Here is an 18,898-nt window from a genome sequence, read left to right on the forward strand (position 1 = left end):
TTAAATTCTACTCACTTTATCCCAAAATGCCTGGAGTATTCAAAAGTGGAAATTAATAAATAACCCTGGCAGACCTGAAAGGGCAAAATGCATTGAAAATGAAAGTAAGTGCTTCCTGTTTAGACGCGTATTAGATGGGTTTTTTTTTTTTACGTCATCATTACATGAGACAAAAGTGAGTCAGCAGGTTTGGCATGCAAAAACTGCACGGAATACAAAAATCTTTTTTTTTTTTTTTACAAATGGAAACAATATAACTGAAACACTTTCAGAGATAAATACGGTATTTGAACTTCAGCTCACTGATTAAAAAAAAACAACAACATTTTGCTGTTTTTAAAAATAAAATTTCTGTAAAAACATACATCAGAACTTTTTTCCAAAACAACTTTAAAGAGCTTTTGGTGAACCTCTTGTACATGTTCTCCTAGTTTTTGTGTACACGTTGTGTTCATTTAGCAGAACTGACTGACTTCTTGAGGTTTCAAACGTCTATTTCATTCTGGTTGTTGCAATGAGCAGCAGTTTCCAGTTTATGGGCACGTTTTATTCTAATATCAAGGAAATCTTGTTGTTTAGCCACTAGTCAGTCACCACATGGCTGTGGGAAGCGGGGTTAGGAAAGTATGATAATTGTTTATTTATTGTCTTTGAAACACGCAGCAGAGTGCAGTGAAACACTGTCCGTCAGGCAGTGGCTGGTTTCTTCTTGATCCAAAACCTCAAAGATGATGGATTAGAAAGAGTGAGCCTCACGGTTGAACCGCATGCATTTATCTCCTGTACATATCATTTTCATTATTGTTTTTGAATGCTTCAGATTCTTCCAGCTAAAAATAAATCACAGATAGTCGGTGGAAACAACATAATTCAACAATTCTGTCTTCTTTTTTTTTTTTTCTTGACATTTTTAAACCTGTTTTACTTAATCTCAAACCTTCAGCTCCTGAAAAGTTCTGGATTTTATTTGCATGCATTCTCATATACATCACCACATCCAATAAGCTACAGTTTACAGGGTGAAGTAGAGGCCACTATTAAGAGCCCCAAAGACTCCAGACCGCCTTAGTCAGATGTATACTGGCAGCTGAAAGTAAAGCAAAGAGGAAAAATAAAAAATAAAAATGGGGGCTTCAGGCATTATTTGAACAAATATGAGACTCTGCAGCTAAAGACAAAAGTACATGACAGGAGTTATCGTGCTCTCATGCAAAATGAGGAACAAGGAAAAGGCAGACGGTGAACTACTACTGTCAGGATAGTGCCTAGGACTGCTGATGCGAAAGGTGCAGTGCTTCTGTTTGATATGTTTACACAATCGCTAAACATGCAGACAGGATGAAAACTGTGTTTGTGATGTATCCAGGCAACCGACAGCAACAGAAAGCAGCGCTGCTGCATACTGCTCAGTGTTTACTGTGATGTGGCCTGGCATGTTTCTATCATCGCTGGCATGCTGACAGTTGATTGGAGGTTTTTAGCACTACTTTAAAACATTTAGACAGTGAGCTCGACTGATGATGGCTCAAAATAGAATGTAAAAAAATTAACAAAACTGTTAAACATATGTTAAGCAAATTGCTAATTGCAATTATTTAAAATATTAGACAAGTTTTCGTCTTACCGATAAAAGTTATGCTGAATACTAAAAGTTAATTTATTTTGTCATGTTATTTAGTTAGATGGAAAATAAGTTTTGTGTACATTCCCTTCAATGTTTTAACTGATAAAATTTGAGTAAAATCTTCATTCAATTCTAGTTTTAACAGATTTACCTTAAGTACATTTTTGAAAAGGTTATTTTTTAAAGCCTAATTATACCTTGATGCTAGTTACCGTGCCATGCTTTATTTTTTTTTACATTTTTTGTAGAGAGTTTTTCACTCTAACAAAGAATGTAGAAGAGACCTTGTGCATGAATTGGATGCAATAAATAAATGTATATTTATTGGAAAGCCAGATTTTGAGGCAAAGCAAGTTCATTTGTGAGGCATGTTTTATTAACAGGGTGCTGAAGTTGCCTTACATTATTTAGAAAGAACAAGCAAGCAACAAATTTCACATTTTCTCAAAAACAACATTGTAATGAAAACTAGAATTTGTGTTCCAGTTGTCTTTAATCAGAGACCTCTCTAAACAAATGGGGTTCAGACTTGTTTTAAAGGAACTGTGTTTCAGCTGTCTTGCAGTTTTCTGGAAGTTTGTTCCTGATTAGTGGACCACACAAACTGTGTGCTGCTTTTTTTTGTTTGGATCTGGTTGTGGGGATGCAGGGAAGACTTTTATCAGAAGACACAAGTCTTTTGGAAGGTTGATACAACTACAGCACATTTTTTAATGCATTTGGATGCAAAGCCATTGAGTGATTATAAACTAATATGCTTTTTTAAAGTTGATTCTCCGAGCTACAGGAAGCTAGTAAGGACTTTAGAACTGGGGTGATGTATTTTATTTTCCTAGTTTTCGTGATAACGTTAGCAGCAGCTGCTGACATTGTTGCAGTAATCAATGCGACTAGATATAAACACATGGGTGAGATCCTCTATAATACTGGGATATTAATTCTTTTAACTACTTTTTTTTTCATTTTTTTTTTTCAAAAGCAACATTCTTGGTCCACAGTGGTTTGGAATACATAACGATTGATTGGATTCTTCTGTCAGACATGTTTTCCTGCATATTTCATAACCCTGTCAAGCTCCAAGTCTCAATCTGCTCCAGTTTAAATATAGTAAACAAAACTGTAACCAGAGATCATGGCACAAGACGGAGACAGATGCCTGGAGTCACAGGATCATCGCGGGTCATTTAATTACGTTTATGGGGCTGTTTCACTCATGTTTGCTACTAAAATTCCTCAAAATTAAAGGAAAACGAGAGGCTCCTCGTATATGCGCATTTTTACTTTTGTAAAAAAAAAAAGAAATGCAAGTTGTTGATCCACAAGCCTGTACTGAGAAAGTTGTCAGACACTCCATCATTCAGTCGACTGCCATATGCCAGACTGTTTCTCTTGGCCCTCAAAGAGACACAGGCAGGATGGAAATGCGTCGTTGTGCTCTGCCCTCAGGCTTTACTGGTCTTGTTAACCTCCTTATTCTTGGAAGCTGCAGCTGTGCGTCAGGGTGTGTACTCAAAGAAACATGCATTGATGAACATCATGAGATGCATCATCTTTTTTTTTTTTCTCTCTCACATTTACCTATACCAGACAAATATTTATTAGCTTTTCCTGTAAAAGAATTTCGAAAATGCAAAGCATTCTTTCAGATTGAGACTTGTTCTCTGACTAAACAATTTCTACACCGGGGGCCAGGTTACTCAACTCATTAAACTTATTTTGAAATACCTTAGATGTTAACAGATGAAGGCAACCTTTTTCTTCGGGGAAGCGTGAAGCTAATCTTGATGAATGTAAGCCAAACAAAGCAACATGTTGGTTTTATATGACAGACCAACTCAAAATGGCACAAAATGTAATTGAAGGATAAGAATCCATCCATCCATCCATCCATTTTCTTCCGCTTATCCGGGGTCGGGTCGCGGGGGCAGCAGCTTCAGAAGGGAGGCCCAGACTTCCCTCTCCCCAGCCACTTCTTCCAGCTCCTCCGGGGGAATCCCAAGGCGTTCCCAGGCCAGCTGAGAGACATAATCCCTCCAGCGTGTCCTGGGTCTTCCCCGAGGCCTCCTCCCGGTGGGACGTGCCCAGAACACCTGACCAGGGAGGCGTCCAGGAGGCATCCTGACCAGATGCCCGAGCCACCTCAACTGGCTCCTCTCGACGTGGAGGAGCAGCGGCTCTACTCTGAGTCCCTCCCGGATGACCGAGCTTCTCACCCTATCTCTAAGGGAGAGCCCAGCCACCCTGCGGAGGAAACCCATTTCGGCCGCCTGTACCCGTGATCTCGTTCTTTCGGTCATGACCCAAAGCTCATGACCATAGATGAGGGTGGGAACGTAGATTGACTGGTAAATCGAGAGCTTCGCTTTTTGGCTCAGCTCTCTCTTCACCACGACGGACCGGTACAGCGCCCGCTTCACGGTGGACGCTGCCCCAATCCGCCTGTCAATCTCCCGCTCCCTTCTTCCCTCATTCGTGAACAAGATCCCCAGATACTTAAACTCCTCCACTTGAAGCAGGACGACCCCCCTTACCCAGAGAAGGCACTCTACCTTTTTTCGGCTCAAGACCATGGCCTCGGATTTGGAGGCACTGAGCCTCATCCCGGCCGCTTCACTCTCAGCTGCAAACCGCTCCAGTGACAGCTGCAGATTACGTTCCGATGAAGCCAAAAGGACCACATCATCCGCAAAAAGCAGAGATGCGATCCTACGGCCACCAAAACGGATCCCCTCAACATCTCGGCTGCGCCTAGAAATTCTGTCCATAAAAGTAATGAACAGAATCAGTAATGAATCGGTGACAAAGGGCAGCCTTGGCGGAGTCCAACTCTCACCGGAAAGGAGCCCGACTTACTGCTGGCAATGCGGACCAGACTCTGACACCGGTCATTCACGGGTCGGATTCAGGAAGAGCAGTATGGTTTTCGTCCTGGTCGTGGAAGGAGAAGAATATAGGCTGTAATATATATTTATATATTAGTTCATTTGAGACCAAAATTGAACTTTTTACCCTAACTTGGCTAAACAGTGTGTGGCAGAATAACACTGCACATCAACCTGGAAACAATATGTCCTCTGTGATTTCTTAGAATGGCCCAGTCAAAGCCTTAGTCTAAGGGGAAATTTATCCCAAGACTTTAACACTGATGGTGACAGATGCTCACCGTCCAGTCTCGCACAGCTTGATCTGCACTGCATGAAATTACATTTTAGTCGCTTAATTCTCCAGTGATGGTAGAGACATTTACTCAAAGCTGCTAAAGTTTTATATTCAGTGAAAGTTGGTGCAAAAAACGTATGTACTCGGAGAGGATGCTTCGAAATGAGCAACTCCATTAGGTATTGTGAAGGATAATGTATTAACTGAAGTCTGAAAGCGAATTGCTGATCTACGTGGTTGCCGTTTAAAAATAAATGCTCGACTTGACATGCTCTTTAGATGTCTACTTTTAGACGCATTAACCAATATTTATGCTGCGTAAAGTCACATGAACACATGTTTGAGTGTCCTTAGTGTTGTCTTTCTGACAGCACTACAAGAGCAGGTTTGATTACACAAAGTGCAGGACTCCCACAGGTCTGAATTAAACAGATGTTCAGGGGACCACCCTGTCGAGTGTTTGTTCAGTTTGCTCTGGGAATAGACAGACTCTGAGAGAATCCGCCCAGCTGCCCCATTCTGGGACCCTGATAGCAGATACATAGTGCCTTATTATTATAGACTGGGTTCTGTTCAAAACAGTCTGTGCTGTTTGATCTTTAGACCTCTGACTGTTTTCCCTGGCGACTCAATGTGTTGCTCCATAAGCAATTACAATAATACATCGGTGCAGCTCATTGGAAAATAAGCAGGCTGGATATTAACCGTTAAGTGGAAAATTGCAAGTGGAAGCACGGCCGCAGATGACGTTTGATTCTGCAGGGTGGGGCTGTTTAACAACCTGGTACCAGGCTCTGTTAATGCGCACCAGCTCAGTCGGAAAGGAAATGTGTGAGTTTGTTGTCTGTTGTCCCAATAGACAGGAAGGGAGGCAGGAGACGTACCACAGTTCCTGGTCCAGGACCAGCCTCTCTACCTCATGTCTGTTTTTTCGCTTTTGTTCCCTTTTGTTTTTTTTGTTTTTTTTTCTTTACATAGGGGAAAATGGGCTACATTATCAGGAGTTCAGACCAAATATTGTAAAATGTTATTACAACCTGTCATCATTCAAAGTAACCAACTTTTTAAGTGTATTAAACCACTGATTCTGACTTATTTTTTAACATAAAACAGAATGTGTTGTACATTAACAGGAAAAAGTCCAAAACATTGATAGAATAGTAACACTGCACACTCATCAAAAATAAATCAAAAGTGGGTTGAAAGGTTTGTTGGATGTTTTTCAGTTTCCAGAACATCTCCAGAGTGAGATAAGAAGGAAGAAGAGACGAGCAGACCACCCTAAACCTCCTTCACGGTTTTAAAATGTAGCAGCTGCTTCAGCTGTTGTGCAAATCAAATGCGTACTGGACCTTTTAATGATCACAGGATCTAGTACAAGAAACAAAGTATAATGTTTTATGTATGTTTGCTTGAATTTGTGCCTATTTGACTGTTTTTGTTTTCTCTGCAAACCAGTCTTTAAAATAAGTCGGGCAAAGTAAAAAAAAAAGACAACCAAACTTTAATGCTTTTCCAAACACTTGAGATTTAACAAACTGTACGTGTTTCATGTGGAGTAACTAATATTTTCTTTTGTCTTTTCAGAGCCTCCGCTGTCTCGAAAGAGGAATCGCACAAGGTAAGGAAACATTCATTTAGCTCTGCATCAGAGTTGAATAACACATATTATGAAACCCTTCTGAGATTATGTGGCAAAAAATTAGATGGCTTTGCATGTATGCATTGCCTTGCAAAAGTATTCACACCCTTTGAAAAAATCTTTTTTGTCACTTTACAACTACAGATACCAATGTAAATAATTAGAATAGATGTGATTGACTAAGACAAATTATTCCATAATTGTAAAGTACAAAGACATTTATAAATGGTTTTCAAAATATTTACACCCAAAAAAACCTGAAAAGTGTGAAGATCATCCATCCATCCATCCATTTTCTTACACCTTTGTCCCTTAGTGGGGTCGGGAGGGGTGCTGGCGCCCCCTTTTCTTTTTACAAAATAACTCGAGCTCAGTCAGACTGGATGAAGAGCCTTTGTGGACATCAGTTTTCAAGTCTTACTATTAATTCTTAATTGGGTCCACCCTTGTGGTATTGCCCTGCTGTAGCTTTATTTGACTAGCTTCCTAGTCCCTGCTTAAGTAAAACACCCCCAGAGCATAATGATACCATCCATTACGATTTCTCATCAGGTGTGCGATTAAAGCGGGCTGAATGTATGCCACACTTTTCAGATTGGATGCAATTCACATCAGAGTTTTGTGAGACATTCCAATTAAAAAAAAACATCAATTTGTGGTTATAACGTGGCAAAACTTGTAAAAAGAGGTATGAATAATTTTGCAGGGTGACTTAGCTGGGTGACTTGACTTGGCTTGTATGGCAGAAATGTAACTTGATTCGTCCACCAGCGTGAGAACACAGTTCATTTTTATTATATTTGTGCTGTGAGTTCTGGCTTCAGTGCATGGGATTTTTGTGGATTTGCTTTTTGTGCATGTCTGTCTTCACCTTCATCCAGGAAGAGCCTCAGGAAATCATTAAGCCTGTGCCGATCACTCACCCCGCGCCGAGCACCACATACACCAAACCACCAAGCCAGCCCACTCCTTTGTACAACAAGACAGCTCGGCCTTTTGGGGGCAGCGGCAGTGGGGTTGCTGCGTCTTCCTCCCCGACTGCTCCGAAAGTTGCCTCTATTCCTTCCGAATCATCAGCTTTCACCCCAGCCGCTCCCTCTCAGCCTCCACAGCCTCCCTTTGCATTGAAGTCGAGCCTCCCCGCTTCAGATTCGGCCGTAGTAAACTCTGCCCCCAAAATCGGCCCCGGCCGTTCTGCCTTCACCTCCCCCTCTGCCTCATCCACTTCATCTAACTCATCTTCACCCAGAGTGACGGCCCCCCCTTCCCATCCTAATGTCCCGCAGCCCTCTGTCTATAACACACCTATCAACCTGTACTCCAACGCCAATGCTTGTGAAGTTGCTGTTGGACAAAGGCGAGGCCTTTTGGAGAGCCAGGGTCTCTCAGAGCATGTAAATGGGTAGGTTCAAGGTTTTCATGTTCTATTTCTGTTTCACATCTTTCTTAAAAAAATACATAAATAAGTGATCAATTTCCAGCTACTGTTTGCATTAGTCAGCAGGCCTGGTCTTTTTGTAGCTCAAGACGTAATGTTATTGGACATTTTTGTGGTTTCTTCGACTGAAAAATTCATTAAAGCCAATATAACTCTTTCTGATCTCCAACATATGAAACTCTGTACTCCTTACACTTCACCTCAAAATATTTATCCAATTTAAAAAGTAAACAGTGAAACCACACATCATAATTTGTATGCACTTGATTACAAGAAAAAAAAAAAGTTTTTAAATAGACTTGGCATAGGTTGAAGTCACACTCTTTGTATCTGTTTTTAATCATCTCAATCCCAGCAAGAGACAGTGGCTTGTTTCAGTTCTACCGTTGTTGGAGGAAGTTTTCTGAGTGGATTGTGAACCGTTTGGTAGCATAGTTTCCATTATTATGTCACAGTCGGATGAAACGGGAAGATATGTCCTATTTGCTTTACTACTTCCTCTCATGCTTATGTAGATTCTCGGTCATCCAGGACATGAAAGTCATAGGTGCTAGATTTACCTTCTATTGAAGCACTTCATCCTATTTTCTCACAGTTTCCCACCCCTCTTTGTACAAGATTTAATGGAGCCAACAGTAGAAAGCAAAGGGTCAATGTTGTGATATTTAGCAAAATTAAGTTTTGGATGTAAACCACACAGCGACAGCATTACTATGGGCACACTTGAACCAAAAAAGGGAACTGGCAACAACATTGAGGGCATTTTCTATTGTGTTTGGAGCAAAGAATCTGATTGTGGTGTAATAAAACAGAAGATCTATTATTTACTTTCATATTTAATTGCCAACTGTTTTTTTATTTTTATACTGTTAACCAGGCATTATATATTTACGTTATAACATTGACTAAAATATTAAAGTTTCACTATATCAAGGCTTCAGTCATCTTAAACAGGAGTGTATGTGGTTTATTTGACTTTGCTCTTGAAGTTTCCACACCATGACTGTTTCTAATCTCTGAAAATATTTCTAAAGGCACAAATTTATCTTTGTCATATTTCAGCAACCAGACAGGCAGTGTCCTCAAAGTGATGGCAGAACTTCACAGTTGGATATCAAATCGATGCATAATGTCAACACCAACAGTTTAGTAAAGCTTAGGAGGACTGGACCTCATCTGGAACCTTTTGGCTCACTAACTTTCACTTCACTGCGCTAAAGCGATTTAAAATGTACAAATGTTAAAAATGAAAGGCCAAACTAAAACAGTTTCAAACTCTGAGTCTAATAAAATCTAGTTTTACTTTTGCTTAAAACAGCTAGATGTAGAGTCTGGTTTTTGTGTTTGTCCTAACCTGCATGCTTTCTTTTTCTGATTTGTTTTTCTTGATGTACATTCTCTCAGAATGTTCCTCTTCCTTCTTGGCTTTAATTCTTTTCCATGCACTATTTTTTTTCCCCCCACAGGATGAGGATGAGACAAACACCAAGTTAGTGCTATGATTGATAATGTGGTTGTTGCAGTAGCTTGTGATTACAGCCTCCACATCTTTATGGGTTATGATTATATTAAAGCATGCTTACACTTCAAAAACCTCATCGGCTAACATGAGGACCTCGCTTTAAAGTAAAAACAACCCAGTAAATATTCCTCATCTAAAACCTCTCTGGACACCAATTGGTGGAACAGCCTTAGATCTTTATTTATGCACTTAAGAGCATCTGTGTTTGGCATCTGCTTCTGCACCTGATTGGCTTAGCTGTAACCACTATCAGTTTATTGAAGGCTGGTGTTGCATCTGTATGTTTGCATTAGAGTAAGGATAATGTAACATGTCTTTTTGATTGCATTCGTGTTTTGCTTAAACACAAGCAGAGGAAAATGGTGCACATGTTTGATTTTTTGATGTTCACAGTTCGAAAGGGCCTCTGGATAATATACAGTGCATGTAAACAAACATTCAAATAAAGAGCACAGCATTATTGTATAAAAGTAAAAGAACATATTTAAAATTGAAGGCCATTACTCCCACCTGGTGGTGCAGCACTGACTCACATTTACTGCTTGTTAGATTTTCCCTTTCAGTTTTCACTAGCTCTCGGCTTTGCTAAAGATTGTTGTTGTTTTTTTGGAGATTCACTTTCTGAAATTTTATCAAGATAACATTTAGTTTCTTTCTAATAATATCCCTAATTTCCAATTCTTTCTTCACTTTTTTCTGTCTGTAAATGTTGGATTCTATCTGTTTTTTTTCTCTCCTCAATCGTCTTTTCACTCTTCACCTGCAGAACTCCACCTGCAACCACACCTAGGAGGTAACTGGTCTGATTGCTGCCAGGCTATGTTGTTTCCATATATATAGTATAAATATAATTTGTCAAACGGAAACAATGAAGTGTTAGTAGTATTGAACTCAACAGAAAATAAAAGACATCTCTGCTTATGCATCAAACCATAAACTTACTGGTTTTTATTTCTTTTGGTATTGAAGTCTAAAAACTACCTAACGACGCATGCTGTATTTGATGAACAGGAAACAAAGTTGGATTCATCTGGGGACAGTTTAAATGGCACATATCTATTTATTTAAAAATTTAATTTGTATGCTTTTCTATTTATTTAATGAACAAACTGGTCTATTTTAGAGCATATTCAAAAACTACACAACTGTGACCCAAACCCAGTTAACACAAAACGCAATTAATACTATGCCACTCTCAGGACTTAAAGTAGAGAGCAATATTCTCTCTGAATCTGCTCCCAATGTTCTCTTGCAGCAGTTCACATTTCCTTGTATTTTTGTAATTTTTTTGTAGCAATAATTGATCTGAAAAGTATAAATTCCAGTAATGCAGTATTTTTTTTTGCTTACAAACTGAGCAAGTAATTAGACACCAAGAATTAAGACTTTATACCTTCAGCCTGTTCCTTTTACAATGACCATGTTATTTATGTCCTGCATCTTTCTAATGTGTCCCAGGTCCAACAAAGCCGAATCAAAGGACTGAATTATCACCGCATACTCTCAAGTTTTATAGAGTCATGATAACAACTTGGTATTGTGATTTTTGAGATGCAGAGACGCATCTAAAAGATGCAGTATGCCAGCCCTCGAATCTGGAGTTTGGAACCTGTAATCTAGATGATAGCCTTTCAAATCAAAATTACAAGTTACTTATTTTATGTCCTGTTTTGCTGCACAGGAAAGCTGGTGTGGATCTTGAAAAGAGCGTGTCCCCTCTGAGTGACGCCAGCAAAAAGCGTCTTATTGAAGACACGGAGGACTGGCACCCACGGACTGGTACCTCCCAGTCTCGCTCCTTCCGGATCCTCGCACAAATGACTGGCACTGAGAACGGTGAGCACTGACCTCAGCTCAAAGAAGTAAAGAGACATTTTCAAATGGGTATTTGTAAGACAACCTTATTGCAAGACTGTGGGATAGTTTCAAAAAAATTCTGAAATAACTTCTAGCTCAGTGTTTCTCAACCTTTTTCGGACCAGCGCCCCCCTAGCCTTTCTCCAGGTCCCTCACTGCCCCCCACCAAAGAATTTGTAGATTACTTTGCACTGACAATTATTTTATTATTAATGTTACTATCATTATTGTAAATGTTTTGAATCGACCCACCGATTATGTTTTCCCGTACACTTCAGCCCCTTACGCTCCTTCACCTCGCGCACATAACTGGGTAAATGTAGCGAGTTTTGCCCTAAACGTATCGGCGTCTGGAAAAGGGGGGTTGGGGGGGAGACGAGCTATGTTTCTACGCTCCTTCGTGGGGGGGCGCCGATTTATGTTTTCGCATCCACCTGAATAATATGTAGTTGCGCCCCTGCCCATGGCACTTCAACAATATTATTTTACCTTTTATCTGGAAATAGTGTCTCTTTATTCTTGCCATACAGTGCTCTGTATTAATTATTGCTCGAAAAGTCTTGCCATACCAGTTTATTCCTCCGTATTTACTTTAGTTTCTTAGTTTATTCTTGCATTTTGTTCTTCATTCATTTCCATTTAGTTTCATTTGATTAGTATTATCCTCTCTCGGTTTATTGCTATGTCCACTTTAGTTTCTTTCCTGTTGCTACATTTATATGATCGTTTATTGACCATCAGTAATTTTCACTCATCACCTGCTGCGCCTCCTAATCGTCATGATGTGATTCACATCATGTGTTGATTTTTCACTGTTCAGCGTCGGGTTCTCTGTTTTTATGCCATAATTCACATCTAGTTTGTCGCTCCGTTTCAGAATTTGTTTCAGAATTTTGCGCAATGTGCGCAGCGTTTTTTTTTTTTTAACTCCCTAAGGTGCAGGGTGGTCGGGAAACGTCTCGATGGGGAAAAGGCAGACTGAGGCCCCGTTTACACGACAACGATTTCGGGGGAAAACGGAAGAGTTTTGTTGCGTTTGTAGTGTGCGTTTACACGAAACCACCGAATGTTTTCTCTAACAACGGCACAGATTGAAAACGGGTTCCAGACCAGCTCATGCATAGTATGACGCAAAACATAGCTGCTTCCTACAATCCACAGAAGAAGAAGAAACTACTCACAATGCTGGTGTTACTGTTTCCCCATCAGATTCGGTTCCCTCAGCGTCTCTTCACCGCTCCGCACCGCCCAGGTGGCAAAATACACGGCTGCTTGTTCAGCGCTCTTATCTAGAGAACTACGGACCAGGACCAGCCCGGCTCCAGACGAGTTTAACAGGAGGGGCACCGACTTATTTTGGGGGGCAAAATGAATCTACGTAGCTGAACATAGACAACAACACCAGCAGCCTACAGGCTACTTGTTAACAAGCTTAACGTGCTGTGTTGATATTAGCTAGTCATCTTTTAGCTAACATCACCTGCATCCAACAGCTTTACTCAACTCAGTCGGTTAGTTCGGGGGCAAAACTGTGCCAAGTTATTTACGTTTTGCTGGTTTGCTGCCATGATTCTAACACACACCTGCGCAGCAGCAGCAGCAGGTCTCCTTCGCTGCCTCACCCAGCGCGAGCGTCTCAGCGTTCATGTTGCGTTTGAAGGCGGCTCGGAAAAACAGGTTACGACTTGTTAGCGACGGATAAAACTGTTTTAACTGCTGAAAAAGGTAACAGAGGACACGGATATGGGACGTGCGGGAACTCCTATTTTATCAAATTGATATAGGAATAACAGACTGTTGGCCATTCCAAGGTAAAAACAATAAACAGCTTCCAGTCCGGGCCGCTACAGACACCGTGAAAGCTCAAACAAGGTTTTTCGGCAAAGTTATCCCACTTTTTCCAACTGCATGCGCCCTAATCAGACGCACACAATGCGTGTTCTCTCACGCAAATCCACATGCCTTCAAGTACAACTGTTTTTTAAACACATGCGCACTTTCAAAGTTTCAAAGAACCTAGCTCCAACTAGGCGCAGCGAGAGCATTACACGTTTTCGATGTGCACCGTTACTGTGTAAACACAGATCGTAATCAGAACGTTATCGTGTAAACGATCCAACAAAAACGGAACAAAAGTGCCGTTTTTGTTGGATCGTTGTCGTGTAAACGCCCCCTGACATAAACCTTTTAAAACAACGGAAACAATTTCAGTATTCTGATTATTGAAATTTAAAAGTGCTGTGGTACCGTTGTTCCATCACCCCCGTTTCATGTCGGACCACTTGCAGCACCGGTGTTAACGCTATAAAATGAACGCTCTCTATCAAGGTATCACCATGGAGGGATTTCTTGATTTCTTTATTTAAATGGGTTCATTTTTCAGAGGGATACAAAGTGAGGGCATCATGATTTTAGTAATTACATGTTTATAAGAGCGATTTTCTGTTGTCCTTCAATGGAAGCGGGCAGCTTTCAAATGGAAATAAAACACTTTTTAATATAAATTGCTGCTTTGACATGATCACAGAACTGCCAAAACCAGACAAAGTGAATCACAGCGGCGTAATCAGCCGGTGTAACGCTGAACTGATGCGGAGCGGAGCTGCGCCATGAAGCTACAAACACTGAATAGAAGAAGAGCTGCCATCGATACAGTTGTAGCCAAGCATGATTTAATGTTACACAATACAGTTTTACCAAGTTGCTCAAAGTCTAAACTGGTATTGTTGTGGATTTAAGGTGTAAAGTTTACCTTCGACTAAACGCCCCCCTAAAGCATCCCAGTGCCCCCCTTTTGTAAAACTGTCCGCCAGCGCCCCCTGTCGTCCTCTGAATGCCCCCTGGGGGACGATACCGCCCACTGCTACTTTTTCTCTTAGGTTCATTATAACTCCACAGTAAATGCTGATTGCACTCAATGAAAGCTAAGGCGTATTTCTATATAAATGAAGCTATTTGTAGTTTAACTGCGAATGAAATGTGGTTTGTACCATACTGTTATTTTCAAAATGATAGATATCTAAAATCATTAAGTAGACTGGTCACTGTTTTTGGTTATGTGAATTAAAATTATTCTTTTTGTTTTTGTTTTAATTCCCTAATGTTCAGCTTTTGGACATGTAAAGTTATGTTCTTGCCAGTAGAGCAGAGTAGAGATGAGGTGCCGATCAGGTTTTTTCTTGCCGATACCGATTCTGATCACCCATGAGGGCCGATCACCGATACCGATCACATAATTATTATTTATTTTTTATCATAAACACTACCGGTTAAATTATGTGGAAAAAGGAACCATAAATTCACCTTAATTTTGACAAAAACTTGTTTTTAATAACTTTTTCCAAGAAGAAAAGAAAAACAGACATTGTGCAAATTGTCATCAGTAATACTATCTTCAACAGACTGAAAACATATGAATGCTCTGAAGAGGCTAAATAATGCAGAGCCAAAATAAAACCTCTCAACATTTCCAAAGAAATTCAAGTATAAAATGTAACATTCAAAGGCAAATACAGGATCCATTACAATAAAGACCCGCCTTAAGCCACCTGAGTTACTGAATGAAACCTTCCCGATAGCATGGCGGCTAGCTGATTACTGCTAGTTCTGATTGGCTGTTTCTGACTGAGTGGAGTAATTATGCAGAGCAGGGAGGAGGCAGAGATTATCTATCTCATGTTAGGACAGCATAAGTTTTAATACGTATGTAAAATGTATTTTTTAGGTTAGATGCTGCAGCTTTAAGCAGAGGTTCGTGTGAGAGTCACTACCAGGTGGAGCAGAAACGGCTCCGTCTGCTCCACCTGGCTACAGGAACCGCTGCTACCTATAGCGTAGCAGCGGTTCAACAGCAAGAGCAGAACCAGCGTCTTACATCGCAGCTTGAAGACTTAAATAATTTTGCGGGCTATTTGTTTAGCTTTCCAACAGTCATGCTAATCCGGGTGAGTGTTTGTAGCTGTGCGCTGCTTTACCTGCTATCTGATCCTCCGTATGTCTTTTTTTTACTGCAGTGAGCCTCGATGTAGCCAAACTCCGTCAAGTATGGCATTGTTTTTATGCCATATTAGTTTTGTCTGTTGATGCATTTTGACCTGCTTCACCCCATATGCTTCAAATTTCCTCCGCAACACACAAACGTCCTTAATCACTCAGTGCGTTATAGTTCCACATCGCTTAGGATTTGTTGCTGCGCGTTTGCGCAGTGTGAAGGAAAGAGGAGACCAGCTGCACAGGCTGCGAAATGAGATGCAAGTGATCGGTTTGTGTGATCGGCAACAAAAGACCGTGATCGGCGATCACTGATCATACACTTTTTCACGGAAATCAGCCAATTATGATTGGTGGCCGATCGATCGGCACACCTCTACTGATGAGAATTAACAGCTTGCAATGGGAGTTTTAGAAACTTATAGCAGTTCTTTAAAATGGCAACAAATTCTCTGTAGTAGATCTTTATCAAAAACGATAAGATGTCTTTTTCAAAAGATCACTTGCAGCTCTAAATGAGTTTTATTTAACTGGACTGAGGGCAAAAGAAAAGTCTCTTTAAGTTGAAAAGTTTGCAGACCCCTGGTCTAGACCAAAGAGTTTAATATTATGGTGTGGCTCACCCAATCCCAATCCCTAATCTAACAGAAACCTTGTGTGGAGACTTGAACCATAATGTTTGAGGTAAAACCAATTGTGGGTTGGACTGTTTACCGTGCATGAAGTTGGTTCACTACATGTAACACTAATGTAAAGCAGTTCTCTGCAGACCTCAGTGACGGCTCTGAGAGAAATGCAGACTGCATAATATTCTCTTTCTCTTGTCATTTCTTAAGTTAATGCGAGATTCCACAGGTTTTTTGGGACACAATATAATCGTTCCAAATACATTTTAATGATTGGTAATAAAAGCTGTTGCAAGAACTTACAACTTTGCTCCATTTTTTTTAGACATGTTATTTTTTATAGTCCAGTTATATGTACTGCTGTTCTCTTTGTTTATAGAACAAGTTTGAGTGTTTGTAAATGTGTCCAGGAAAAAAAATGTGATGTGCTCTTAGTCTTAGAAATATTAAATGTTTTGATATTGTAGATGCTTGCATAGATTAAAAAATCGATTGCAATACCAATTGCAATGTTTCAAAATGACCAACAAAGCTTAGGCTGTTTTTTTGTTGTTGTTTTTTTTGTTTATGTACGTTTTTGTATGTACGTATCTTTCATGTAAGCTTGGCGCTAATTTTCCATGTTATGTTAAATTTATTGGTGTTTTTTTTCTTTCCTGTTGTAGAACAATTGCCAGAAAATGGAAAAAAGTAAGTAGTGCTTTTTCTTAAGTCTAATAAATGTGACTCTTACACTTTTACTACTTTTAGTGACAGATTAATGTCATGCAAAACAATGAGATCTATTTTGCAAGAACAATTGTTGAAATTTGATCTAGATTTGTTTCATTTATTATTTGGCTGGTAAATGCTCACAAAAGAAAATTTCCAAGATGTCCTGATCCTGGGTGGTGTTTTATTGTTTAAAAGACTTTTAAACAGAAAACTTTTCAATTAAAGAGTGCAAAGGAAGGTGGTGTTGACCATTTTTGTGGTTCCCATTGCTGTTCACAGTGTAAACGTTTATTAAATCAGGATCTAAGCTCTTCAAGCATTGCCAACCAGTCACTTGATTAGTTTCTTGTATTTCTCCATTAGAGACTATAAAAAGAGAACATTCTCTAAGCCTATTGTTTTTCCTCAATTTACTCCTCCTGTAAAATCTTTGACTTCTGCTCTGCCACCTTAACTGTCCAACTGTTTTTCTGTTTTTTTTTCTTCTTTCTTTATTCTATTCTTTTGTGCAAATCAGAGTGAGCAAGGTGGATCCAGAAGTTGTAGGACACAAGTACAACAAGCTGAGAGATTGGCACCACGGTGTTTCAGCACGAGTGCTAAATGTACAGTAGTACAGTGCTTGTTTTATCTATTGTTTAATTAGATTTTTTTGTCCAGAACTGACTTCCATAGTCTCTTTTTGTACACAAGTACAAACTCGATGAAACAACAAACCATGATGCTCCCGTTGATGCAAGCTTAAAAAAAATGTCTACATTTAGATAAATAGCAGTAAATTATTTTTGCCGTGTGTATGTTTGCATATTCTGTAAATCTGTGCTTTCATTACTTTCTATTTTATATTTCTGGATTTTCTGAACATGTCTGTCATTTTTTTTCTTCTAAGCTTTTTCTTTTGCCATCTATTTTCTGAATAAACAACTTCTTTTCTGCTTTCTTCTCATCTCCTTGGCTTTTTTTCCTCCTACTTTAACCTTGTCCAGAGGAATCTATTTAAGTAGAAGCAAAGATCAGTTGATGTGCTTTTATGAAACGTCACTGAACCATATTATCGAGCAGTAATACAAAAAAAAACATGATCAAAGTTGAAAGTTGTCAAATGTCATATCACGGAGTTACTCTTTATTTAAATGTATTTTCTACTTTACCTAACCACAATTAGAAATTTGTAAAACGAAAATGAAATGTTGACAAAGCAGGGAATATGCAGAGGGGGATTTGTATTCACAACATATATTAATCTGCATCTCCTTTTGTAAATGAACTTTGGTCATGTGCTTTAGCAGCATGACAACAACATGCCCCCAAAATTTGCATCAGTCTCAATCTGGTTACTATTTTGAGAACGTTATAGGGGATAAGCATCACTGTATGTAAAAGTAATTTGAATTTTATGTTGAAGACCAGCACAACATAGTGCATAAATAGGAACAAGAAGATAAATTATGTAGTTTACAAAAGCAAATATGAAAGATGTGGTTTTATTTTGAATTCAACAATTTACACAGCCTCATTTTGTAGCATCTGCAGCTGTTTTGCAGATGTTTCTGCCGGCTTTTTTTCCCCTTTTTTTTTCCGGCTCCTCCTTCTTGGTAAAGTAGTCAGATTATATGGAGAGTGTCATTCTTCATATTTTGACAAATATTGGATTGGCTTTGACTGAGCTGTTGATGTACATGGATATTCTTTCATCTAAAATGATAAATTCCAGCTCCGCCTGTAAATTTGTGGTCATTGTGCATCCAGAAGGTGAACCTCTAGCTCAGTCTCGAGTCTTTTGGAGCCTCTAACAAAATTTTTTGCATTAGGTCTATTTATCTTAACAATAAACTCTGTCCCTGCTGAAGAAAAGTATTCCCACAGCATGATGGTGCCAATACACTGTTTCACAATGGTGATGAACAGCTGCATTTGTTGTCTAAGACTAAATTACACACAGATGGACTCGGTTTACTAATTTACAGAGTCTGTTGGTTGCATTGAGTTTTATTTAGAGGTAAATATATACCATACTTCAGATGTTTAAATGGTAAAAATGAGTTAAAATCATGTTTTGTGTACATCACAAAATGTGGAAAAACATTTGCAAGGCTCTGTATCCATGTGCAATATGATGAACATTTTTTTAAAGCATTTTTTCTACATTTGAAGAATCCAGCCAGGTCACAGTAACACGTCTCTATTAAAATGTATTCTTGTTGGCTAATATTGGTATTGCTGGTCTTTATTTTATGAGCAACTTGACCACAAACAGCCACACGTATCCGTTTGCAACTCTCTGTTGTACGCAGTTTTTCAGAAAAATGTGTATGCAGTTGAGTGT

At 39.4% G+C, this 18,898-nt stretch overlaps 1 protein-coding gene across 3 annotated transcripts in view; it reads left to right on the forward strand.

Annotated features, from left to right (window-relative positions):
• The window catches only part of pdlim5b (PDZ and LIM domain 5b), a 42,654-nt gene that overhangs the window by 18,874 nt on the left and 4,882 nt on the right, over positions 1 to 18,898 (forward strand). For 2 of the 3 annotated variants that reach the window (XM_008424248.2, XM_008424247.2), the window contains exons 4-7: positions 6,371 to 6,404; positions 7,307 to 7,827; positions 11,067 to 11,221; positions 16,524 to 16,548. In XM_008424248.2, coding sequence (XP_008422470.1) covers positions 6,371 to 6,404; positions 7,307 to 7,827; positions 11,067 to 11,221; positions 16,524 to 16,548 — 735 coding nt within the window. Of the gene's footprint in view, positions 1 to 6,370; positions 6,405 to 7,306; positions 7,828 to 9,329; positions 9,353 to 10,151; positions 10,179 to 11,066; positions 11,222 to 16,523; positions 16,549 to 18,898 lie in introns of all 3 variants that reach the window. The other variant, XM_017308015.1, reaches the window with a different exon arrangement.

This window comes from Poecilia reticulata, linkage group LG12 (genome assembly GCF_000633615.1).
Source record: "Poecilia reticulata strain Guanapo linkage group LG12, Guppy_female_1.0+MT, whole genome shotgun sequence".
NCBI classification, from domain to species: Eukaryota; Metazoa; Chordata; class Actinopteri; order Cyprinodontiformes; family Poeciliidae; genus Poecilia; species Poecilia reticulata.